The sequence below is a fragment of the Acipenser ruthenus genome, chromosome 9 (genome assembly GCF_902713425.1).
Source record: "Acipenser ruthenus chromosome 9, fAciRut3.2 maternal haplotype, whole genome shotgun sequence".
Lineage (NCBI taxonomy): Eukaryota > Metazoa > Chordata > Actinopteri > Acipenseriformes > Acipenseridae > Acipenser > Acipenser ruthenus.
Genome location: NC_081197.1, coordinates 10,929,359 through 10,956,984, shown reverse-complemented (window position 1 = coordinate 10,956,984; position 27,626 = coordinate 10,929,359). Strand labels below are relative to the sequence as shown.

Here is a 27,626-nt window from a genome sequence, read left to right as displayed (position 1 = left end):
GTCCATAAGCAAATAGAGTGCAGGGATCTATGAGGCAAGTTTCAGCTGTTTATGGCCAACCTCAGAGAACAGCAAATCCTACTCACAAATGTCTGCTATTTCAATGTACAGAAAAAAAAAAAAACTGAAAAATCGGAATCTCAAGTAATTATTTTTTTCCTGTCCTCAAACCACATTAAAAATAATTACATTGAAAGTCGTGACTTTCTGTGAATAGAAACAGCTGTCAGTTAAACATAAATAAACCAGGCATTTAGGGGCACTCCACAAACATTTACAGATAAGTGTAAATGTATAGGCCTAAAATGAGTAATGAGACAAGGGTAACACAAAAATATTAGCTGTGTTAAACATTCAATGCAACCTCTTGACATTTTGCACAAATAGTAAAGTGTAATAGAAAAACAAGTACGCGTCATAAATGCATGGCATGGCCAAGTGTGTGCAGTTTTTTGCTTTCTTCTTAATCATTAGTAATCACTGTTTTTCATTTGTGAATCAAGTCAAACTCGGTAAAGCAACGCTGTTAGACTGATTTAAAAAAAAAAAAAAAATGGAAGCAATACATTGTTAAAAAATATAAAAGTCATTATAATTAATCCATTGTTTTTTCAAAGTCGTAGAGCTATGAATACATTTTTCTGGCTCTTCTGTTGTTTATCTATCCAACTGTTTGGTTCACCTATACAAGCTGACTTTATATTAATTATCCCACCTTGTACATCTTCAGGAACATCCACGCTTCCAGGCGCATTTTCACGTAAATTACAATAAATGAAGGGATTTCCATGGATAAAAGGGGTCACAACTTGAAGTTAGTGTCCTATTCCAGCTGGAGTCTGATTCATCTTAGCGTGGGCAATTGAAATGCCTTTTCCCACCGACTGATTCATCTCAAAGTGGACATCCTAAACTATCATTTTTAAAGGGAAAGTGGTGAGATTTCAACACAATTGAGACCCAGTTCCAAGACCAAATGTTGAAAAACAAAAAAAAATGTAAACAAAAAAGCTCCAACAGTCTACGAGCAGTGAGTACCTTCTGCAAACCAAGTTTCTTGTTGACTGGTTTGTCAATAACTGACAAGAAAACTAATTGTTCAAAATAAAAATATACAAATCTCACATGGACCCCGTTACTGCCCATGTCTGCCACTGCATTCTGCCCCTACAATGCTTACCTGTACGTTACTGTGCTCTCACTATGCTTCATTACACTTTGCTATGCTTTTACTATGGTACACTTTTATAAGGGTCCCTCCTGCTTCACATGCAGTCTGAGTAGACTCTATTAAGAGTGTGTCTCTTTCCTAGTACTAATACACTACCCTCAGAGTACTGACTACACTCAGGGTTTCTCATTTTAGGCTCCAGTCTGAGTGTTTTCTCCCAGACTCTAGATACTCTATATGGCTATTGTCTCAGTAATGCCCTTATCAGTCAATACTTTCTAGTACCTAATTGAGTTACAGTCAATATATGAAATATAACAAAAATAAACAGATCAGATCTCAGTGGTTGTCATCCTCAATTATATCAACCAATATATCAAGACAGAAACAGTGTGTTTTTTTAAAGAAATAATCAGCGCCAGTTCTAACTACTGCTTGTCATTTACACTATTTTAATCCTGCTAGCGTGATGTACTGAACCTGTTATTATCACCACTAAGTAGAAAAAGGTCTGTCAGAAAAGCAGCTACCGTATACGCTGTTTTTAGCAACTGTGTTGTTATGTTTGCCTCCCTCTTAAGTGATTGAATAATTGCTGATCATACCTTTTGCATACCTCTTGCTATTTCTGTAAGATCCCTTTTTACATTGTACAAAAAACTGCACAACTGACTGTTTTGGGTATGTTTGCAATTTTATATTGATATTGTACATGGAGGTCAAGGAAGCAATCCAGGTAAGTATTCTGGTCTCAAATGGGCGGTTTATTTTACAAGAACAAGCAATAAAATAAATGCAATAAACAATAACGAACACAGGATAAATAAAAGGGTTTATAAACAGGCAGGTCACACACACACACACAAAGCTAACAGTCTCTGCGTGTCTGACTCACTAATTGAAAAAAAACAACAGTTCTCTCCCACAGCTCCAAAACTCATACTTCACCCAGCCCCTCCCTCTGCCAGGCTTAGCAGTCCACAATCTGCAGTGAATTCAGCTATGGAAAAATAGAACTGAATTATTATTATTATTTGTTTATTTAGCAGACACCTTTATCCAAGGTGAATTACAGAGACTAGGGTGTGTGAACTATGCATCGGCTGCAGAGTCACTTACAATTACGTCTCACCCGAAAGGCGGAGCACAAGGAGGTTAAGTGACTTGCTCAGGGTCACACAATGAGTCAGTGGCTGAGGTGGGATTTGAACTGGGGATCTCCTGGTTACAAGCCCTTGTCTTTAACCACTGGACCACATAGCCTCCTATCATGCTGAATTATTAATAACATTACAAAAAGGGTTAGTTAAAAACAAACATTTCTAGCTAGCTACTCTAAGGACACTGAGAGGAGCTAAACCTTACAGTACCTGTAATATTTATTTAAAGGGTTTTAGTGAATAATAGAATGAATACAACACTTAGAGGGCAGAGCAGGGTGATACACACAAGTCAGGTGAACCAAACTTGGCAGACACCAAGGATATAGGAAGGTTTCTTTCTAAAGTGCTAGAAGCCAAGCTAACATAACATTTTTTGTATCAAATATGATTCTCAGGTAACGGTTATAACAAAACTTGGTTTACAAATGTCCATCAAACAAGAGAAACCTTGGGGTCCCTGAGTGGCTCACCTGGTAAAAGCACAGCCATGTGGTGAGCAGGGTGTCATGCAGTCAGGGTAGTGCATGTTTGAGTCCTGGCTGTGTGAAGTCGACGACCTTTCCTGGGGAGCTCTGAAGGGATAGTCACACTGGCTTTGCCGCTCTTGTGGGTTAGGGAGGCAAAACCATCAGGGACTGTTTCTCCTCATCAGCAGACCCTGCTGGTCAGGCACCAAGTGAGCTCAAATAGACACCTGTAGGGCTGGCCTTTGTTCACCAGAGGGCAGTAGCTAGCTGACATCCACTCTCAAGCTGGCTTGGTTGTGGGATCGGAGGACACCCACTGAATCTTCAGTTCTCCTGAGCTGTGTGGGGAATTGCTGCGGTGAGGGAAAAACATTTCTGGATATTCTAAATTGGGGGTAAAATAATTGGGCACACTATATATATTAAAAAAAACAATCTGTAAAGTTGCATTTTAAAAACAGTAAGAATTGGACATATGCTTCTGGAAATGCTGGGCCATATACACAAAGCATTTACAACCATGGTACATTTGCACCCCTTTCTTTGGAAACAGCTAATGTTACAGAATTTGCAAGAATCAACTAAGGTGTATTTAGGAGCTCTTAAATTAACCTGCTGAGTTATTTATTTGAAGTATTCCTTTTGAGAAAATCCTTTGTGAATATGGGTGCAACCCTCTCATTGGCAGAACGGACTATTGAAATCCAATAAACAGAGTTTGGGTAGAGGTATGTGGCTTGCCATTACCTGTACATGTAGTTCAAATGAAGACCCTGCTTTATTTCCCCAAACAAGTTTATCCAGGATAGTCTTCGAGCTCTGTGTTAAAGTATTTGCAATGCAGTGTTGCTGTATCTAGGGCCAATGCTATGAATCAGTACACAACAGACACCATGTATAAATTAACAAAAGGCTATATCCTCAACAGACCTCTAATGAGCAAAGAAAACAATTAGAACATTTTTTAATTGTTTTATTTTTTTGCTATCCTAATTGCATGTGGTATGAAAGAGGCTCTCAGAGGGTGCAAACTGCTCTTCATTCAATTCCACTGCCTCGACACAATTCTCACAACGGTATGGTTTTATGGGAATCCTTTAATGAGTTTGCATATTAAATGATGGTCCTCATTAAAGGCAGTAAGAAGCTAAAACAACAAGAAAAAAAAAAAAAAACATTACATACAGATCTTTAACCTGAGGGCTTAAACTAAATATCTCATATTCTGTGTAGGATAGTTGAATGTGTTTCGAATTCGTGAACACCACTTTACTTTTAAATTATTTCCACTACTTACTGTTACTGTCACTTACAGCATGTCTCCTTCTACTAATTTTGTGTCACGTCAACCATATGTGGCACTTCTAAACCAGGACAAATGGTACTAGTGGAGGGCCAAACGGTGGGTCATTAGAGGAGCAGTACAATTAGCAGTACTGTTGGGCTGAAATAATTCAGCAACCAGTAAACAGGTTGAGTGTTAGGACCTTGGTTCCAATAATGCATGGGAGAAAAAAAAGAAATTCACTTGGGTACAAAGCTACTGAATTGGATTGCACTGTATTTGCACTTTTTTGGTCACTCCCTGAGGTATACTGTTTCTCTGTATCTCATGCATAGAAAACATAATTAAAATTGTGCTGTTGTTTTTTTTTTCCCTCAGAACAACTAGAGGGTCTTACATGTACACATTGTGGAGATTTTCTGACGAGTCACGTTAATTTTGTAGTGTAATTTCAAGACAGTCATACAATATTTCTCTTTAAAAAATACAAAAACAAATACAAATGAAAATGTTGACCATAAAAAAGTATTATAGAGAATCATTTGACGTTAAAGGCTTATAACATGGTCCCTTCCATTTCTTTAATGTGCAAAAGTGATAATATTAACAATTTCACAATGCTAAATTGCTACAATAACAAACCATTATCAACACATCTTTCAAAAGTTTGGTCGCCTATGTAATTGCATTCGTAAATTAAGTCTTACATTATAAAACATTGCTTTTATATATGCCTTGTATTGTACCAAGATGTAGGTATCACACAAAAGCTTTGCAATTTACACCATTTTATGAAGGGAAAAAAGCTGTCAATGCTACAAAACCAAATTAGCATGATGCAACTCCACCTAGTGTTTCTCACTGTTTTGTATCGCTTGTGCAAATTAAACACTGGAGTAAACTGCCCTGTTGAAAAAGGTCTCCATTTCCTTCAGGAAGTTTACTAAAAGCTGACCCGTTTTTATATACACTGTGGGGAAGAGAAAATATGAAATCTATGAAGAAGACAACATGTTTTCCTTTCACAAACATGGAGAACACTGCACAGGGTAGGTGGTTTTTTAAAAAAGATTATGTGCCTCTGTATACCACCAGTAGATGCACTCTAAGGCTCAAGGTTTCAAGCAGTCCAAATCAATGTGTCCCAAATATAACTTAAAAACAGATTTAAAAAAATGTCTTCATGTTTGAAATACCTTTCTAATTTGTTACGAGATTGTCTGCAAATTGTTCACACTTATGGTTCGATACCAGGTGATGGAAGTGCACCGGGATGCACCACTTGAGATGCTTGGAAATGCTGTTCTTTCAAAAAACCTACAATAAAATAGATGTAATATCCTTGTATTAAACATTGCTGAATGAAATACAGCTACACTTACAAAGTAGCCAACAAATGCAGTGGTGTTTTATGACATTGTACAGTAAAGGTTAACAATTTTGGCATCTTTGCAGCTGTAAAATATCAATACAGACCTGAACTGGTACTCGAACACAGTATGAACCATTTCAATTATATTACCATCACGCTGCCATACATACCGATGAACGAACTGCAGTACTAAGGGCACTGTTTATCATCTGAATTTATGGGGGTAATTATTACCATATGCAGGACTGCAGTAGAACTGCTAATCACAATCATATAGCTGTTGCACCTGTATTTTATTATACAGTTACAATGCCTATTTAAAGTGTATGACAGTGTGGCAGGATGGCTGGGTGGATAGAGACTCGGAGACAGTACCTGCAGGTTTCAAGCGCTGGGGCGCATGTTTATTAAACAAAAATAAAACAAACACACAAAATAAATAGGCACGGGGCCAAACAAAAGGTTTATACAAAAACACAAATCAAACATAGAGAGTCAGGCTGAGCAATGCCTTCACTGACTTAAGAAAACAAAGAAAAGACTCAACGCCAACAAACAAACCTTCCATGTGGGCTCCCCTCCCAGGCAGTTCCTCCCAATGGAGCTGTGTAGCTCCCTTATATACCACGTGGCCAGGGTTGATTGACAATTAATCATTCAATCAACACCTGGCCACATTCTCATATGTATTTGGCAAGGATAGGAATTAACCCTATCCCTGCCAACCACCACCACACACCCACTATACACAATACACACACAACAACCCCACACAACAAACCACAATATTTACAAAACTAACAAACAATAAATTATTTACATAACAGTATCTCTAAATTAAGGAGATATATTCGATCATTTTAGTTAAGATGTCAATGAGACTATAAGAAGTACCATCAGTATGCATTATATTTGGACTATTTCAAACATAACATGAATATAAGATGTTAATAGCTTTTAGTCATATTTCACTAGTAATGTTTTCAATCTGTTCCAGATAATTTTGTATTTATTTGCAAAGAATTACTGCCTGACAAAATGTGTGGTTAATTTCACCCCCACTTTCATTCCTGATAGAGGAACAGAAGTGAGAAACTGTAAGATAGTAAAGCCTCCCCATATTCCAGTTCTTATACTCTCATCTTATTAAAAAGTGATTTATTTTTAGCAGTGAAGTGGATATGTCCAGCAGTGAAGTGGATGTGTTTAAATCAGCTTATATAAATTATATTAAAATATATTCTCCCATTTTTTTTTACCTACTTTTATTACCTGTGCCATTTTACATAACATTACACTGACGTTAATGGGTTTGAAATATTCATTATACCACTTATAAGGTCTGTTGTGTTCAAAGAAACAGCAGGGCCTCCAGTGGCGTGAACGAAGGTGGTTGCCTCAGGATAGATAATTTCTTCCACTGTCACATAAGTCCCAGCTAAAAAGCCTATACATCCTAACACTGCTATAAAAATATCCTTGACGACCATCCAGAGGCTGAATTTCTTGTCACAGAATATTATAAGTTCCACCAGAGGAGGGAAAATGAGGGCCAAGGCGCTGCTACTGACGGCTCCCACAAAAGAGATGACCAGATCAAGCCGCGGGATCAGCACTGCTATAGCACCTGAATGTAGAAAGCACAGCAGAGAAAAATTACTTTACAAAATTGGGGGTGGGGGGTGGGGGTAATCTAGTTTTACAATCAATGCTGTATTAAAGCAGGTCTACTTGCCTATACAACTCTGTTCCATATAGTGAATATAATTTCACTAAAATCAGCTCAGTACACATTTCTTTTACAATACTTGGTCCCATGTTGATGCAAAATTGTACCTTTAAACCACTGTGTATAATCTAAATACAACATGATCGAGCAAATACTAGAAGCTTTGTGTGAGGTTGATTTGATTCTGGAACCTCCAGGGAATGTTGTACAATGAGGTACATTCTTGCTCTCTAGCCAGGTTGCTAAGCTATTTAGCCCTGAATTTGGAAGCAATGAAAGTCAGAGATCACTAAAAAGGGCCATGATGATTTGGCATGGAATGGTAATTTTCACAACATGTATTTTCATTGGTGCCAGCAACTGTGCCAATTTTCATAAAAATCTGAGTTAGTAAGTGGATGAGACAATGAGGCTGCTTGACATGAATTTACTCTACAGACTATGAAACCAAGCAGCATGAGGGAAATAAGAAAAAAAAGATGAAAAATCACCAGCAATTAATCCTTTAAGTATACGATTACTAAGATTACTGAGCTTCAAAGATGACAGCTGGGTAATGCAGCCATCATATTTCCAGGAGGTACTAAACAACATCATCATGCATGGTGTTACAAAATAGCAAACCATTGCAATTTCCTTACAAATATTATGCTGAAAACAAACCTTTGAGAAAATAGGAGAACCACCAGTTCCACTGCTTATTTTATCACACACACCTATTCACAGGTTTTGTAAAACTGATGACAATATAACCCTTTCTGTAACACGATTAGTGGTAACTAGATGCTGTAAATGTATATTCCCTGCTGACCATCTGTTCAATGTCAAGAAAAAGTTGGTCTCCCAGTTGAGAAGTTGGTTCCCAGTAAATGCACGACTTGACCTGAACCAAAAGATTGCACAAACAACTACATTAGGGGGTAATGTGTACCTTTAGCATAAATGTGTCTGATACTTATCTAAGATGTTCTTTCACAACTGATATATTGAAAATGGTAAAATAATATGACACCCCATCATATTTTTTTTTTCCTTACGGACATTAATTCAGAATACCAGATGGAATTAGAAGTAGAGTTGGCTGTGAGGTATGTCATTCTGTGTTTATTTTCATCTGTGATTTACAAACAAACAGTGTTATAAGACAGTCTTTTATACTTCATTTTATTTTGCAATATTAAATAGGAAAATTAATACTATAGGCCAGTGATCTCCAACCCTGGTCCTGGAGAGCCCCAATCCTGCAGGTTTTACAGCTGTCTGTACATCATCAGTGGCTAAAGATCTGGAACACATGTTAATCTTGACTAATTAAGCCAATAATTAGTTAGATTAAGTAACTGAGAGCTTGGTTGAAATGCAAACCAGAAGACCCTGTAGCTCTAGGCTAAGACATCAAAATGTATTTTATAACACAAACACAAACAGATCAACTGCAGTTCATGGTTCAGGCATATCGTAATTGTTTACTTATTGGGTGAACAATGTTCCCTGTTTAATTAAATGACTTATGTGCCATACAATATTCATATAACTAGGACTAAAACATTTAAGAATTAAATAAGACGACCCAAACATGAACTGAACAATGCACATTAGGGGAAAAAAGCCTCCTTTGTAATGTTTATAGCTGCTTTCTGCTTTGCTCACTTCAACATGCATTTGAAGACAAAAGGCGTCATAAATCACTCAGTAATTTTCCACTGACCTTGAGATTTATTATTTTCAAATTGGACCAGAAATGCCAGGTGTCATTTAATCTAGGAATGTGTATTAAGCATAATGAGGCTGTCAGTGCAATGTTAGGAAGAAACAAAAAAGGCATACTTCTCAGATAAAGTAATAACATGACTCTTTTTTAAAAAAAAACATATTTCTTTAACCCTTTCCTCTGTGCTAAGTAGAGATGTACCACTTTCGGCTGTACTTGTATGTTTCTTTACATACTTTCACATATTGTTATCTAGATAAAGGTTAGTCTACAGCCTCTACAATGAACCAAGCAACAGGTACATCCTGCTAAATAACAACTCCAAGTGACATTTTTTTCATGGTCAACATTTTAAGACAATATGTATTTTCCTTGCTAATTGGTACAGGAGACCCCAGGCAATTGAAAATAAATGTTGTTTGTATTAATCTATAGCAGCTTTATTGGCAACATCATGTCTGACAGCTTTATTGATAACTTGCTGTGTAGGTACCAGATCATTCTGTAGTGTGGAAGAATCTCAAGTACAAATTGACAGGTGCTAAAAGTTCTGTTGTGTTCAAATGAACCACACTCTACTCTAGCACAGAAGCACATGTGCAAATCACATCTCCTTTAACAAGTACAGTTTAATACCAAAACCCAGTTCATGCTTATTTGTTTATTTTTGCTTTAGAAGGCCCTGCCCGTTGTTTAAATGTTGCTGTTCACTTCACTGAAGGTGGTTTACATGTTTATCAAATACAATCTAAATGTGGTCGCCTTAGAGCTAATACATTTCAGCTAGTTCAAGGGCACATTTGATAGCTGCACCTCATCAATTTCAAAGGTTAGAGAGCTGCTCATTTGGTGTGATAGAGGAACAGATACATTATTTTCTATCCATAAAACTCCTCCTACTTCCATGAGCTTTTTACTTGATGCAAGCAGAAACCAACCATGTATAATTACTCCGCAGAACACTCAACTTTAAATGAAAGGCATATAAATGACTTTTCCAAAACATTCAAGCGTCTTCCTATTCCTTTTTCACCCTGGCATTTGCATGCAGTCTTTGAAGAACACTGCCTTCACAATTCTGACACTAATCCTTAGAATACAAATGTATTTAAATCAGCCAGTGGGGCATAGGCAGGTATGTAAGAACATCTTTACTGCTTATATTTGTTTGTTGGCCATTGAGTCACTGCTCACCACACAATACATAACAGTCCCTCATATTGACTTTCATTCCCCGCCACGGCTGTAAACACAAATCAGGCCCATCAGGACTATAAAAAAGTGGACATAAACTACACACAGACAAACAGATTATGATGCACTTAATAACTTGTGCTAAACAATTCTCTTAGCATGTTTCATTAAATTTGGAGAAGCAATTCTCTAGATATGCAATAATGCACACATGAATTTTAGCCACATGAATTTTAGATCTTTTTTTTAATTAATTTTTATATAAAACCTTTAATTTAAAATCTGAATTTCAAAGCGGGAATTCCTGTGGCTAACCTTGCAGCTATTCATGCAAGAAATGTCAACTGTGAACTCAAAATTTTAATTTGATTGAAAAAAAAAAATCATAACCTAGAATGAAATAACACTGAATTGATTTAAAAACTATTAACTATCAAAAGGCAAGCAACAGAGCATTCCAAGGCTAAAAATGTTCAAGCTCCACTTTCTACAGACTGTATGATGTATTGCAAATCAATACTGACCATCCAGTGGGAGTGTGTTTTTCGATATTGTTTATCAGTTAAGTTGTTTTTTATAATATTGTAAATATGAGGAGCGGCAAACCGAGGTTCTCTTATATATGTATGTGTTCTCTTACTGCAGAGAAGCTGTGAATCAGCAATAAATCAACTGCAACAGAAAAAATATAATCTGCTCAGCATGCCAACCCTAAAGTCACATGTGGTTCATTTAAATGCTTTTTATGTATTATAAAAAACGAGACCCCCTACACAGGTGACTGAAATATGACTTTGACATCCTAACAGCTACAAACAGCACCCAAGTCACTGTAATAAAGTGTTGACCTGCTGTTCCTGAGCATTTAAACCCCGAACAAATTTTCCTCCAATGTAAAGTAATACTCTTTCTTATGCAATCCCCTTCTGCTGTAGTCAGGGTGAAGCTAACTCTGTAGAACATCATACAAAAGGCTAACGAACAGCAACATGAGGTATAATATAGCTTTATTTTAAGCTTGCCCATATACAGTACACCTTGAAGTGTGGTTTCCATTACATAACCTACATGTGCACTATTGTTTTCATACTTTGGGGTGTGTTTTAATTTTTTTTATTTTTTTATAGTGATAAAGTACAATTAAATAAATAAAATATAAAATTCCAGGTTCAAATTTATTTTATTCATCAAACTTTAAGGACTGTTTTTTATGGTAAAGGAATACTGCAGCTACCAGTCTCCGCACTAACCGAGGAGTTTAAGTGCGCCAAGGTCCGACTGGAAATGACATTAGTAGAGTCACGCGACAAATGTGTAAGGGAGGCAGCACCTGTGTTGAAAACTGGAAGAAAGTGGGCGGCAAAGAAAGCCGTGGAAGATGCAAAGGCTGCCCTTCGAATTGGCGATATTAAGGGGCAAGTTCAGCATGGAAGAGGGGATCTTGGTCTCAGTTCAGCTCCTCCTACATGCAACCACCAAGAAAAGGTGTTAAAACCAAACTAGATGATCAACAGCTTATCTTTTCCACCTGAGCTTGCCACCACTAATCTTCGACCAGATATTGTCTTGTGATCTGGATCAGCATGTCTTGTTCACCTAGTAGAGTTAACTGTGCCATGGGAGGATGCTGAGGATGAGGCCTATGAAAGGAAGAATCTGCGGTATGCTCAACTAGCTGCTGAAGCAGAACAGTGAGGATGGAAAGTCTGGGTTTACCCAGTGGAGGTGGGTTGTCGAGGATTTGTGGCACACTCTACAATCCTGTTTCTCAGAGACGTTGGGTTCAGTTACCAAGAGTTGCGTCACACAGTGAAGAACTTATCTGAAGCAGCAGAAAGGAGAAGCAACTGGCTGTGGTTGAAACGGAAAGATTCTGGCAGGGATCTCAAGCACAATAGAAAGAAAGCAATGCTGATGTACGGGTAAGTAAGCTGGGACGCTAGAATCACCGTCGAACCCTCTTGAGGTGTCGTGGGCTAGTCGACGAAACACAGAGGATGGAAGGTGTCCACTTGAAGACCCCAGAGAAGTAACCTACTTAGCTCAATTCAGACGGTTGTCATGCTGACTCACTGGGGAGACCGAACTGTGGTTGATTCCCAGAGCCAGCATCGCAGCCGTTGTGTGTGCTGATGCGCTGGGGAGGCAAAATAAGCTGATCCCTGGAGCCAGCATTACACTTCAGCCATCAACACCAGACAGAAGGATATCTACATCATCATATGGAAGGAAACGCAAATGGATGGAGACACATATGGATCACATTAGTTTACTGTAAAGCTATGTCTTAGTTGGTGCTTATCTTGGCGAGAGCCGAGTTCAAATCAGCATGAAGCTCTTACATCTACTCTCATGTAAAGGAAACTAGTAAGGCAACAGCACAAACACCATGGAGTAGAAAGATTATCTGACCTCAATAAGCTGCTATATGATTGGCTTTGATTATTTAACTCACTTTCCACAGTGCATACTATATTAAATAACCGAAAAAAAAGTTTATTAAGCTATTTAGCTTTTTTTTTTTGAACACTGAAATGCAGTTCAAATATTTATTAATACAACATAACAATGAACTATCTGAAAACTGAATTTGTATAGCTGAATACATACCAGCGTGCATAGGCATCATTTTCACACAAGGATATGGATTTTTCAGCATAGTGCTGCTTTGAATTTTAAACAGAAATGTGAGCGTCACAGCTATGAAAACGATAAAACTACCTTAATTAGCGTTTCAGCTAACCTAAGTCCTGAAGGATGCCTGATTGTAAAAAAATAATTCAAGTCAGGCATACCATAGCTTGGCATGCTTTTACATCAATTCTTCCCCTCCAGGGCAAACTTTAAGTATTAATTAAAAGACATGCCTAAAGAATAACATTTCCAATCACATTTGCTTACCTTGTCTTTCACACAACCAAGATCAAAGAAGAATACAAAACAAGTCCATCGAACAGAAGTAGAAAGCCAATTATGGAATTTACAGCAGCATGAAACCCTTTTAAAATCCCCAGGGTAGCAGACATAGAAAAACAAGAGCTATTGCATCACTGCAACATTGACTTATATAACACAAGCAAGAAAAGATCACTGAAAACTGCAGTTTGTTATGTCTTGTGTTAACTTATTAACAACTGGCTTTTCATGATTAGTGGGCTGGGTATACATTTCACTATATATATAATAAAAATAACACCCTACACAGGGACACATCTTCAAAATGTAATTCTGCAAACCAGCAATGGCTTACTGGAAGCAGGGATTTGAAACCATATTAGGTATTGACATCTTCCTCAAGAGAAGTGATGAAAGTTTCCTAAAAAGTGTTTAAGAGACTTGAATGTCTGTCATGGTTGTGGTATACATGTACAGCAGCTTTCTGAATACAGTCTTTTTAAATGAGTGCTAGCCGAGGATTTCAAAATCTATCCATCACTGTCTAGAAGCATTAGTAACATTGGCTGCACTTACAATGTAAACAGAGGTAGCATGCTATGATTGTACCGCTGTTATTCCTGAAAAAAAATCATTGACCTTCTCATTTTTACAACAAACTTTACAACAAACTTGGAAGTGCCATGCCACTGGGTTTCATTTTATGGACCCCTGCCTCTCTTATTCCCAGCACATCTCCACTCTGGCACGCACTTGCCGATTCTTCCTGAGCAACATCCGAAGAATCCGACCCTTCCTCACCAACTATGCTACCCAGCTCCTGGTCCAGGCCCTGGTACTCTCCCGCCTAGACTACTGTAACTCCCTCCTGGCTGGCCTCCCTGCGTCCGCCACCCGTCCGCTCCAGCTCATCCAGAACTCTGCTGCCCGCCTAGTGTTCTCTCTGCCTCGCTTCGCCCATGCTACTCCACTACTCCGCTCGCTCCACTGGCTCCCGATCACCGCTCGCATCCAGTTCAAGACTCTTGTACTAGCCTACAGATGCCTTGACCAGTCTGCACCCAGCTACCTCCAGACCCTCATCTCTCCCTACACCCCCACTCGACCTCTCCGCTCCGCCTGCACTAGAAGACTAGCTCTACCACCACTACGCTCCCCTGCCTCCAAAGCCCGCTCCTTCTCCACCCTTGCTCCGCAGCGGTGGAATGACCTTCCTACAGATGTCAGGACTGCCCAGTCCCTGACCACATTCCGGCGCCTCCTTAAGACTCACCTCTTCAAAGAGCACCTGTAGAAATCCTCTGTTTGTATCCTGGGACTCTATCACCCTTCATGTAAATGTGCTTTATTTTGCTCTTATCAGCCCCTATTTTACTGCATTTAATCCTGTACTTCAGAATACTGTAATCTGCCAAGTTTTTAACCTGTAGTACTTTGTATTTAATCATATCCTGATGTAACTATCACTATTACCTGCTGTATTATTGAATTGTGGTTTGTCAAACTTGTACTTTACTTGAACAAAAGTTATTGTATTTCTTGCTCTTATTGTATTACTTGTATTGTAACGCTTGAAATGTTTTTGCTTACGATTGTAAGTCGCCCTGGATAAGGGCGTCTGCTAAGAAATAAATAATAATAATAAATAATAATAATAATAATTAAGAAGGGGCTGTGCTACTATTTGGAATATGATCCCTTATAAGAACATATCAATAATTAAATGCACATTGCATTAAAAAAGGTGTTTACTACGACTATTTACCTAATTGAGGCCATCTGGGTTTATAGCAGATGTACCTGGAGAGTTCTTAAATATCTCCAAGGATGGTTAAATGTAATTATTTGTTCTATTAAGATTCCCTCATAGCATAAAAGGCATTCCTTTATGTGCTGTGCTCATGTTGTGCCAACATGCTACCACTACTATTAATTCAACTGAAGACTCTTTTTTTTTAACTACGTAAATTATTTTGTGCTTTGCCTTTTAGTTATTCAGTATTGCAACCATATCGTTGCTGAGATTTCAGTGATTTATCTGCCACAGTTTGGAAGTATGTATATCAACTTGTATGTTGCATTTATAATGTATATGTATAGAAATGTACAGTATAAACAGATTAGCCTGTTTTAAAATTATTCAGAAAAGTTCTGATGTAGCTCTGATCCATTTTGCTGTTTATTCATGTTAGTCTCATTAGTTTGTTTCAGTCAATAAAAAAACAAACTCAGGACGGTTCCTATTTTAATGACTGACAGTGGTGTTTAGAACCGCAGATCTTTAGATCAATTAAATTGAAACCACATTAAATTCAGGACCAATTATAAAAGCCTTGGTCATCACACCTTTAACTCCAAAGTAGCATTTCTATCAGTAAAGTACTTTGACACAGAAAAGGGATTCTGACAACTTTATGTAGAACCTGATTGGACTACTACTGTCTAATGAGTTACTGTTTAGATGGATCTGTATTTATGTATTTCACATATTGGGAATTTTAGGCCATATAAATAAATACATGATTTTACAGTATGGCTCTGTTAATAGTCTATTCTTATCACAGTCGTCTCCCCAATTTTGACAAAAAGCAAATTTATGGGTGACCGTGCTAAAAGAAAATTTAAAGGCTGTAAATATCAGCTATAAATCTGAATTTAAAAAACGACCAATAACATTTTTCATTTTATTTTTTAAGTTTGAGGCAATAATTTGGAAAGATCCTAAATTATATTTATAAATAAATAAATAAATAAATGAACTTAAATATAAAAACTATTTTGGGGTTGGCAAACATCTACAGGTATATTCACATTAACTGATGAATGAATTACTTAACTTTAAAGTTAAAGCAGTTCAAACAATATTATTCCAAGTACCTTATTGTTTGCTTGAGATTAAGCACATTTTGAAATGCTAAGAAAAAGATTTTTTTTTTTTTTTTTGGTTAATGCTCATTTGATGTATGAAAATGTGTATAGTTTCAAACAAGTTAAAAAAACAAAACGAAAAGCAGAAGATGGGTGTTTTATCTTGTATTGCACAGCTGCATTCTGTCTGATATAGTTTAAAAGAGACATGTGGTGCAACGAGACCATGCATAATTACGATAGAGTGCAGTTATATAACCTCATGAAAAAAGCAGCTGGCTACTTAATAATTGCTGTTTGCCAGATGTAGTATTGTAAAGCACCCACCATTGTAAGCATTTTATTTGAATTGTATACTTTTAAAAAATCGTTCATGTCCTCTGCCTAACTGCAGTTTTGTTTAAAACATGTTTTGTTTTGTTTTTCAATGAGAATGTAAAACTGTGGATTCTTCAAAGAAAAATTCTGATTTCACAAAGAAAAGTCAATTGGTAAAGACTTTATCTGAACTGGGCAGAATGTAACATTCATAACACCATTATAAAGTCTACATATCACTGTACAGCCATATGTATAAGAAACTAATCACACACAAAAGGGTATTCAAATATGGACCAAGATATATATGCCTGTTGATTTTTGACTATATTTGAACACCTTGGAGTGTGTTACTTGCACTTATAAGATGGCAACCCTGACCCTCCCCCACCACTACCAAAGTGAATTGGTTTTCAAGTGAACCAGGTGGTTCTGAAATGTCTAAGTGCTGTTGATATATTTGCACAGGCTGGAACAATAAGATTGCTCTCTCTATTCTTGCCATGTTATAATCATTCATAATCACTTTGAAAACCAGCATACCATTAATATTAGTGCTAAGTGTATTTGTGAGACTGGTAGCCGTCAACCCTTTTATTGCAATTCAATTTTGACCTCTCAAGTATAGCAAGACTGGCAATTGTGTGGTGGTTTTGCACTATGGAATAATGACCACTAAGCTGAGCCCACCAACTCACTGCATTTGTGCCCTGAACGAGATTTAAACTCAACTGTTAGCTGATTGTTTTTGAGTGTCAGCATTTCATCAAGCTAACCTCTTGTACTATTACAAAGATGTCTTTAATGAGTAATGTCCTTAGCTGACTTAACTGACTGTCTCATATCACACACTCGGAGAGAGCTTTTATTTATTACCCATCCACTGCACTCTGATTCCACCTCTCGCTTCGAACAATTTTCATTTCCTCCACTCAAGTTTGAAAGCCCTCTTAGTGTGTAATTAAAAACATACAACATTGTCCATTAACACTTTTCGCTCTAATTTTGTTTTATTGTATGCTGTTTAATATTCCACATTAACGAAATACCGCTTCCAGTGTGAATAGTGCCTCAGTAATTGAATAATTACACCAGTTTATATTAGCACTGTTGCGCCTGTATTATTTTATATTCCACAGGGTGTTTTCAGAGGAACGCGTTAAGGGTTTAAGAACAGCAGTGGAATATGTACTATGCCCCTGTCAACATCATTCTGTTTTCAACTCAAAAAAGAATTTCAGCAAATGAGCTAAACCTCAGAGTTGCAGTGAAGGTGCTTTGATCTACCTACTGACAACTTTCTGATTTTCATACAACATAACCAACCATTGCCATTGTTTTCTGCACATTTCACAAGCACAGCAAAAATAGCAAGCTTAACCTACATCTACCTAGATTTTTTTTTTGTTGTTGTATGTATTGATCTTGTAAGCTGTCTGGAAGATATGACTACATGCAGATCTTTTGACATACAAAAAAAACAAGTGTGCTGTTCCTGCAACAGACCCACATTTTTATTTTCATCTTTTTACTAATGTTCTCTGTATTCTTGTTTCTCACAAGAAGAAAGCTTATTTTTTTAAGCTTTTCATGTTAATATTTTCCACTAGCACAGCAGCAATTACTGGGGGTCGGGTGCCTCTGCAGTTATAGTATTCACTAACTATCAATACAGGTGGGCAATTTGCTCTTCAATTCCTCCCCAAAATGTGTTTAAATTCAAGTTTTACTTAAAGCTGCTGTACTCAACATTTTTAAATCCTGCTCCACCTTATATAATCTACATTTGTATTTGTATGCTTTTTTTATTAACTTATAAACATCCCAAGGAAAGACTCTGTAGAGCTGATCTGTCCTCTATGTTACTACTGCAGTGCTGCTGAAAGTTAAAACTAAAACTAAAAATAAGAATTATTTGATACCTTTTAAACATGACACAAAACTCGACAGCAGAACTTTTATTGTCATAAAATATGTATAACTCCACAGAAGTGTGCACCTCAGGGCGTGACGTAAAGGGCATACCCTGAGGAAAATGGATATGTTGATAAATGAGTGGTGATTATGGAAGTACTGTACTGTATAGAGAACTGTTTCTGAAATATGGCTGGGTATGATTTTCTTGACAACAAATGTCAAGAGAATCATACAATATATCTGTGTATCAAATGTGAAGAAAGAAACCTTACGAGATCTCAAAGTGTGTGGTCTGTATTTCTGATGTGTTAAAACAATGTTGCTGTGAAATAGTTAATCATTACAGGGCAACTAATAGGATACAGCGGTTTGAACCAGTGCAAGGTTTGCCACCATTTTTTTCAATAATGTTCTAAAACTAACAAGAAACAAGTTGGCTTTATGTAGAAGCAATTAAGTTAATGTTCCAAGCTGTTTTTTACTGGTTAAACTATTTAAATTGTTTTGTTCCTCGTCAAGAAAATTGTGGCACATTTTGCACTGATGCAAAAATATTGGGCCCAATTTCCCCAAGTGTGTTGTCTCTATAATGAAGAAACATTAAAAGTCACATGAACTTAGAGGTCAATGTAAAGGTCATCAACCCACTTAGTATACTGTGTATATATAAACCAGAAAGCATAAAGTCATTACCTCAAAAGCTCTGAGATATGAGTCTTTGACAGTGCAACTGTGGCAACTTTGTAAAATGTCAGCATTATTTTTTCTTGCATGGTACCCATGATCACACTTCATGATCAAACAACAAAGCTCGCATAACCACAAATCTCCCTAAAATTTAAAATATCATCTTGTCCTCTTGAGAAATGAGCTGGTGGTGGGGTTGCTTAATTACTTCTCTCTATTACAGAATTGAGCTTGGTTGAGCGTCCTGCAGTCTACAGGTGTTGACATTTTGTGCTGACAAAGTAAAAAGGGGAATGGATAGGTTGGCGGAGCATCGTCCTTTATTTTAGAAATATACAGTTCCTTACGGGTTTAAATTAACTGCAGGAACATTACCCTTCCTGTAAGACAATGAATGGAAGTATAGGAATGATGAATGGGGTGGGGTTAAATCCCTTAAATTCACTGGCCGTACATTCCTCAAAGACCTAATCCTAAAATAACCATGCTGTCTATGAAGCCCACAAACATGATAAATGGGTTCCCGATGTTACCCGTACAAGGCTTATTGGCTACGTGTCACACAGTGTATTTTTCATTCATGTTGTATTAAAGAAGAATCTCCACACCAGCAACCTGACCAGATGGTATGAGAGCAGCATGCTAGATTGTGAAGAGCTTTGCCAGGTACAGGAGTTTGAGATAATGCCTAACCCTAGGATGCATTTGGTGCAGTTCTGGGGTGGGGAGTATGGGCAGTGTTTGGGCAAAAGCAGCGAGAGTGGAGCAGCTTCAGTGTGGCACTTATCTTTTAGGCTAGGTATTAAATGTGTAACAGAAACAGACTGCAGTGGGAACAGCTCTGCCATGATGCATGTGAAAGCTGAAAGTGAAAGCAATGAGAAGACTGCAAGACATTCATTGTGTCAACTTTGTAGGTGTTCTGATTGGAAAACTGATCAAATATATATATTTTTAAAACAAAGCACAGAGGAGTTTATGTTTTTGCGATAAATCTCTCAAATGACAGTTTCCAATTTCTGTGACTCATATAATAACCCACATTCACATTGTGCAGACAAAAGATAAACCAGTTAGAATTACACAAAACCAATATAATCCAGTGCAAAATGACACAGGTAATGCATCAATGCTATGTGGTTTCCCACAGTTAATGTGATTTCAAGGATCAGTCAAAAGAGGACACAAAAAATCCCAATTTTTTTTTTCTTTATCAGCAGCAAAAGACTTTGAAAGTAAACTTCAGTCCAATGGGTTGTCTTGACATGCATGTTTAAATTCGAATGAATACAGGGTAACACAATTAATGTCTTTGTGAATAAGGCAGTGTTAGCTGATGTATTACAACTTCACGCTCTGATCTAGCATTTTGACATCTTCATTACTGAGGCTTTTCAGTACTGTCAAAATAGCTTTAAAACCACAACATTATTTCCCAAAGCTTTACTTTCTCTTCAATGAATAAACTATGTCTCTGAAGAAGAAAAGGAAAGCAATCAAACGTGCAGCATGTGGTCAGCCCTGCCACTTCAGATTTCTTAGCGTTAAAGCAATTCAGAATAATGGTCCATATTCACAAAGCATAAATTGAACTCCTCTGCAAATTTTGCACTAAAACTGATAAGGTTACATACATAGCAAGAAACATGGTTTTGCTGTATTTAAGAATGAAATGAACATGCTAGTGGTAGCAATAGTATAATTGGTTACATTAAATTAGTGAAAAAACAGCCCAAAGAGGGTTCACATTAGCTTTCATGCTAAAGTGGATCCTGAGCGTGTATTGTGCATGGATTTCCTTAGAATTGTCCAAAATGAAAATAAATACAGCATCACAACTCGCATCTACCTAATTAATCAGAAAGAGTCATCAGCTATTGGAAGAGTTTAAAATGCCATGCAGCTACATTATGCTACAGCAACTGGACATCAGATAAGAAACTGAAAATAACATTTACCAGTTCTTATTAAGCAGGATAATTAACTAAACGAAAACTAAAACTGCAATAAGATGAGTTTACAATTCTGTAAATGTGTTTGAAGTACAGATGCAGTAATAATGTGCAACTCCATCGTTAAAGGGGAAACATTCATTTGTGAAGGGTCAGCCGTTTCTTGGAGGTATTTAAGATTTCAGTTTATTCTTCTTCAAATCTTTCAGGCTTGACTAGGGCTACTGGGACCAAACACATGCAGTTTGAATTAAATAGTAGATTTAAAAAACAAACAAGAGAATCTGCCAATGGCGTTTTCAGCATGCCGTGATCGCTCTTTGTCAAGGTGGTGTAAATATAGGTATGTGTGTGTGTGTGTGTGTGTGTGTGTGTGTGTGTGTGTGCATATATGTATATAATTACATATATAACTGCATTTCATGTATATAATTACATTTAAAGAAAAAAGCAACTTTAAATTACTTAACCAGTTTAACTTCCATTGCGCAGCAGTATGAGCCATTCCAGCTTTTAGTAGGTGATTCAAAATAGTTTACTTTAACAGTATAATTTTATAAAATGTTTAACTACATCTTATTTTTTTAACAAGATAACAATAATATTTTGTTACAATGCCTCTTTTAAGTGTGAGCTTAATTTGACACACCACACATCTGTTGTACAGTCCATCTATAGTTAGCATTTACAGTAAAACCCAAATGGCACAATGCAAACTGTATATTGAACTACTACCATCAATAGTGATTAAACGTTGTGAAATTAGCCAAAATGAATGGCTTGCTACAAAAAAGGAATTTACAATATCCTTATTATTATCCTTATTATTATTATTATTATTATTATTATTATTATTATTATTATTATTATTATTATTTATTTAATTCTTAACAGACGCCCTTATCCAGCGTGACTTACAATCGTTACAAGATATCACGTTATACATTATTTCACATTATACAGATATCACATTATACAGATATCACATTATACAGATATCACATTATACAGATATCACATTATACAGATATCACATTATACAGATATCACATTATACAGATATCACATTATACAGATATCACATTATACAGATATCACATTATACAGATATCACATTATACAGATATCACATTATACAGATATCACATTATACAGATATCACATTATACAGATATCACATTATACAGATATCACATTATACAGATATCACATTATACAGATATCACATTATACAGATATCACATTATACAGATATCACATTATACAGATATCACATTATACAGATATCACATTATTTTTACATACAATTACCCATTTATACAGTTGGGTTTGTACTGGAGCAATTTAGGTAAAGTACCTTGCTCAAGGGTACAGCAGCAGTGTCCCCCACCGGGGATTGAACCCACAACCCTCCGGTCAAGAGTCCAGAGCCCTAACCACTACTCCACACTGCTTAAAATTCCTTACAATGTGCAATGTGCAATGAACTAGTATAGTAAGGGAACAGTAGGCCCGCATCAGCTGATCTTCAATCACGAGACGGTATATACGTGATTAGTAAATATTAAAACTAGTACACTTGCCATGTTGACTCATCTCTTGGTTTAAAGTCAATTCTCATTAAAAACAAACTCTGATCAGACAATGCCCTGATACTACACATTTTCTACATGGTCCCAACTAAAATTTAGAAGTCGCTTATTGTAAATTACTTCTTATAATACTAATGTAACACAAATTTCCTGTTAGTGCAAAGGGAAGAAACAATGTAATAAAATGAATCCCTTTAGTTTCAACAGCTGAGTGTAAAGGATATTGGGTAATGTATTAACTTGCATCCAGATTCCTGTTCATATTTTTTGGCAAATTTCAGATGGCTTGCTTTCAGAATGTTTTTTAAAAGTGATTTGCTGTGAGCTCTATGTGCATGCATACCTATTCTGTGTTCAGATGCCTTTGTACAGTTATTTAATACACTATTATGCCTGATGCTTCTAAATCATTGGTTGTTAATCTTGGGGGTTTATTTAGGACGATTTTCCTACCTGCTGTACCCGTAATTTTCTTTGGACGTCCACTTCTTTCAAGCGTTTCAGATGAATTTGTTCTGTGGTACTTCTTGATTATTGCTCTGATTATGGATTTTGGTATTCACTGTTTCTTTGATACTCTTTTGTAGCCATTTCCTTTGTTGCAGTTTGCTAGGAGTGCTTTTCTCAAACATGAATCCAACTCCTTTGTCTTGACCATCACATGTTGCCAAAATGTTCTTCTTCAACAGATGTTGGAAATAATTTCCTCTTTACTGGCTACTGACTTTATAATGTAGCTTAGTTACTGTATAATGGTTTTCAATATATATATATATATATATATATATATATATATATATATATATATATATATATATATATATTACTTAGTATTATTATATTTTTATTGACTTTTAATGTAGAGGTGTAAAAACGTTTGTCATGAATACATATTTGAAATAGCTTAAGTGCTTTTGTTTTTTATTGTTTGTTAAACAACCAGAAATTGTGTGTTTTGGATTTTGTCATATTAATTACTCACTAATGTTCACTAAGTGCTTGTATTTTATGTGTTTTCTTTAATTATCTTATATTAAGTATAGGGTGCCAATAGTTTTGTCAGAACTGTAATAAACCATGGTGTCTTGCTGAGATAATTGATAATTTTTCTCAAGGTCTGGTGAGTGCTGTCAAGGCAACCCACTGAAATCCATTCACAGTTTCTTTAAACATTATCTTTCTACAAAAGAATGCAGCACTAGTTATAACAGAAGTAAAGGTAGAGCTCAATTATCTATCTCTCTGGAAGTGCGTCGGCACACACCTTCAAGGTCAACGGAAGGATTGGCGCGCGTCTCAAAGTGTCTCTCCTGTCCCTGCATTTATATGCCTTCATGAAGTTGTGAGCTACAAGCTTTGCGTGCTGCCAACTGGTTATTGTTAACTTGCTAAACTGTAGACAACAGCAGTATTTCTGCTAGTAAGTGGGGTGCATGTTTTTGAGTTAAACTAAAGTCCACTCAGTTTTGACATACTCTCACTTCTCTATCACCTCCTTTTCAGCATTCTGAATATACAGCTATGGCCAAGCATTTTGCATCACCCTACAGAATTAACAAATGTTGCTTCACAAAGTCGAATGAAACTGCTGAATAATGTTACGTTAACTTATTGAATTGCATACCGCTTTGTTGTTTTCCATACACTTATGAAACATATTATAAATATTTTTTCCTTGACTTGGTAATTAAGTGTGAATTGCGTGCAAGACGGATTATACAGTAGGATGTAACTGCCACACACAGGTTCTAATGGGGACGTGACTCTTACCCATATGTTTTTTTTTTAGATACTCCTGTATCAAATCACTAGTCTGGTTTACAGTATTAAGTAAAGGACCTATGATGCATCACAAACGTATCATGATAGATAGACTGTCACAGCTTTGGCTATATTGTCCTATTCCACTGTGTATTGTGTTTGCTCAAACAATGAAAACACACAAATCCTGATGCATCCTCTATACTAGGCACACTTTTGTATAAAACTGCTGACCCTATTTTGATATTCCGCAGTGTGGACTGCTGAATTCACTTATTAAATCTGTCTTCCTGTTGTCTATGTAATTGAGACTGATAGAAGTGTCAACATGTATATGAAAGTGGGGATAAAAGGGCAGATCATCTGAGAAGTGATTATACAGTGTATAATCTTCACTGTGTTTTTAGAATCAATAACTAATGTGTTAATAGGTATAGCCTGGAGTAACTATTGCCAGGTATGCAGGTGTCTTTTACCAGTGTGTTTAATAATGTGGATTGTTTCACTTTTCCCCTTTCTCATGTCTGCATTTGGAGTTGATTAATAAACAAACTCTTAACATTACTCTGAACCATCCAACAGCAATTCAACTGCAACATCCATGAAGCCAGAATTCCTGAATAATAGCAATCAATTCTGTGGCAATACAGTGCCTAAAATAAAATAAAGATAAAACAGCTTCTTACTTTAACAGTTCTGTTTGATTATGAACAGTGAAACATGATTCGGGTTTATGAAAGTAAAGATGTGATTTTGTGAGACGGACCAGAACTGGGCAAAGTGATCTGGAGGAAATGGCGCTGTTTGTTCAGCAGGGCAGCCTGGTCTGCTCTGTTCAGAGCTGTCCCTGGTGCTGAAACCTTTGTCACATGACACATTTTGTTTGCAGTATCATAAGAAAAATATCAGAAATGTAGCTTTTTTCCTAATGTGTAAAAATGAATTTGACACAACAAGGTTTTCATAAACACATTAACAACAAACTTATTTATTGAAAACCATACTGAATGCCATTTTAACAGAAACTGTTGTACGGTAGATACCATTACAAAAGAACAGTTACAATAATGTACCGGTTTAAAAATAGACCCATACTTCTCTAATATTAACTCTTTTCACTAAAAATGTGTTTTAAAAAATTGCATTGATTCTTACTGCCTTATGTCTTAATCGGAGAATAATAATTTAAAAACAAAATGTAAAATGAATATCCTTAAATGGTCTTGTTAATAAAAAATGTATATGAGCTGCCTCATTACAGTATTATGCAATTTGGGACTTTAATAGAAACATATATAACAAAAGCATCATTATTTTGCATTCAGTTTAGATAAAGCTCCAGAGCAGGAGGCACCCCACTCCCTAGTCATACAATACTGTGAATAGACTGGTGTATGGCTAGAAATGAACTAAGAAAGGGTTCATATTATTGACTGAATTTACCAGACATAAGTTGTCAAATAGATTGTGTCTGTGTAGCAACAAAACAACACCGTTGTGCATCATCTAGAATTATTTTAGGATTAAACAACCAAAAAACAATATGAACATAATTTAGATCTCTTATTTAACATCATGTAATCAAATAAACTACAAAATGATTTTGCAAAAGTCTACCAGAAGCCACAATACAGCAGTAGTACAGTATGTCGATTTCAATTAACTCAGTTTTTTGTTAAATATATGGAAAACTAGAAAGCGGTATGTAATTCAATATGTTAACGTAGCATTATTCAGCAGGTTTCATTTGACTTTATGAAGCAACACTTGTTAGATCTACAGGGTGATGGAAAGCATTTGTCCAGAGCTGTATATTCAGAATACTGAAAAGGAGGTGGTAGAGAAGTGAGAGTATGTCAAAACTGAGTGGACTTTAGTTTAACTCAAAAACATGCACCCCACTTACTAGCAGAAATACTGCTGTTGTCTACAATTTAGCAAGTTAACGCAAAGCTTGTAGCTCACTTCATGAAGGCATATAAATGCAGGGACAGGAGAGACACTTTGAGACGCGCGCCAATCCTTCCGGTGACCTTGAAGGTGTGTGCCGACGCACATCCAGAGAGATAGATAATTGAGCTCTACCTTTACTTCTGTTATAACTAGTGCTGCATTCTTTTGTATAAAGATAATGTGTGTAACTGTGGTTTTGAATGGATTTTAGAGGGTGGCCTTGACAACACTCACCAGACCTTGAGAAAAATCATCAGTTACTTCAGGCAAAACAACCTGGTTTATTACAGTTCTGAATCCTTTCATGATATTCTCAAGGATGTGGGCAAGAAGGCTTTGGTATTTGATTCAAACTGATAAGTGATTCTAGCTTTGCAGCAGAGGGAAATAGTTAAAAAAAACATAGAACTTCATTTAAATACTGAAAATATACATAATTCTACTTTGCTCTTCCATCCAAAGATCACAGGGTGATATCAATTATTTTTTGCACTTGTAATGTAAGTCTAACAAATGCTATTAATGTTCTGTTAAAATAAAATTACCAAAATCAAAATTTTAGCATGCTTTTAAATTGTTACCGTAGTGACACAAAGCAGCATTCATCAAAATAATTTCTCACATAAACTACTTTTGGCTTGCTCTTTGCAAGAAGTGACTATGTTTTTCTTAGTGCGGTTTACAAATTCAGCAATATGTTCTGTTTCGTTCAATGTGTAGATTATTAGTCAGCATATCATCATAACGGTGTTGCCCTTATTTTAGTGTACGGGTCCTAGAATCGACACCTTTGTTCCTGAGATTTTAATATGTCAGTTTTGTGTCATGTCATGACCTGTTTGCTCTTTCCTAACTGCAGGGACATTCAAGTATTATGCCATCAATGGCGGGATAGGGGGGTTGTTGCCATGATGATGGCCAATTATTGGGGGGAGGGGGGATGGGGGACGGGAGACGGGAGACGCAGGACAGGATGATGTAAAAAAAAAATTAAAAAAATTAAACAAATTAAAATACAAGTGATGTATTTATTTTTCTTCAAAGAAGGCCAAAGGAAACAGAGAAAAATATATAATCCTCCTTGTAAGCCTAATCGTAACTTTTTTTTTTTGTTAAAGCAAATTAACTGACATACACTACAGATTAACTACAATATGATATGTAAAATAAAATCACTACGGACCTACATGCTGTAGAAAAGATGATACTGCAAAATCAATAGATGGTATTGGCAACTAATCCAATGTCGGCCCACTGCATAGTGTATATGCTACGGTAAAACTCTGAATATTGGCAAATCTTAAGATTTACTGCTGAATGATGACATTTACTAAGCAAAATGTTAAATGTCAGAAATAAACATGATAGCGCTTTATTTTAGACATTCACCAGTAAATCTCAAGAATAACCAAGTGGCTTTGGCTAATGACAAATGTCTCGCTTTTGTACATTGCAAGGCTTCAGGAGTCCTGTGGAACTCCAATGGACACAAGAGGACACACATGCTGCAGTAAGTAAGTAAGTAAAAATATCTATTTAGCCTGTATTTGTCGCTTTTTGTGTCATAACCAAAGTGAGATTTTCTGTTGAA

General features: G+C 36.4%; 1 protein-coding gene across 4 annotated transcripts in view; it reads right to left on the bottom strand.

Moving 5' to 3' along the window:
- Positions 1 to 2,687: 2,687 nt before the first annotated feature.
- The window catches only part of LOC117405469 (neutral amino acid uniporter 4-like), a 126,650-nt gene continuing 101,711 nt past the window's right edge, over positions 2,688 to 27,626 (bottom strand). For 3 of the 4 annotated variants that reach the window (XM_034923470.2, XM_059031127.1, XM_059031128.1), the window contains one exon: positions 5,835 to 7,085. In XM_034923470.2, the coding sequence (XP_034779361.2) occupies positions 6,751 to 7,085 (335 nt within the window). In that variant the 3' untranslated portion in view covers positions 5,835 to 6,750. Of the gene's footprint in view, positions 3,155 to 5,834; positions 7,086 to 27,626 lie in introns of those variants that run through there. The other variant, XM_059031129.1, reaches the window with a different exon arrangement.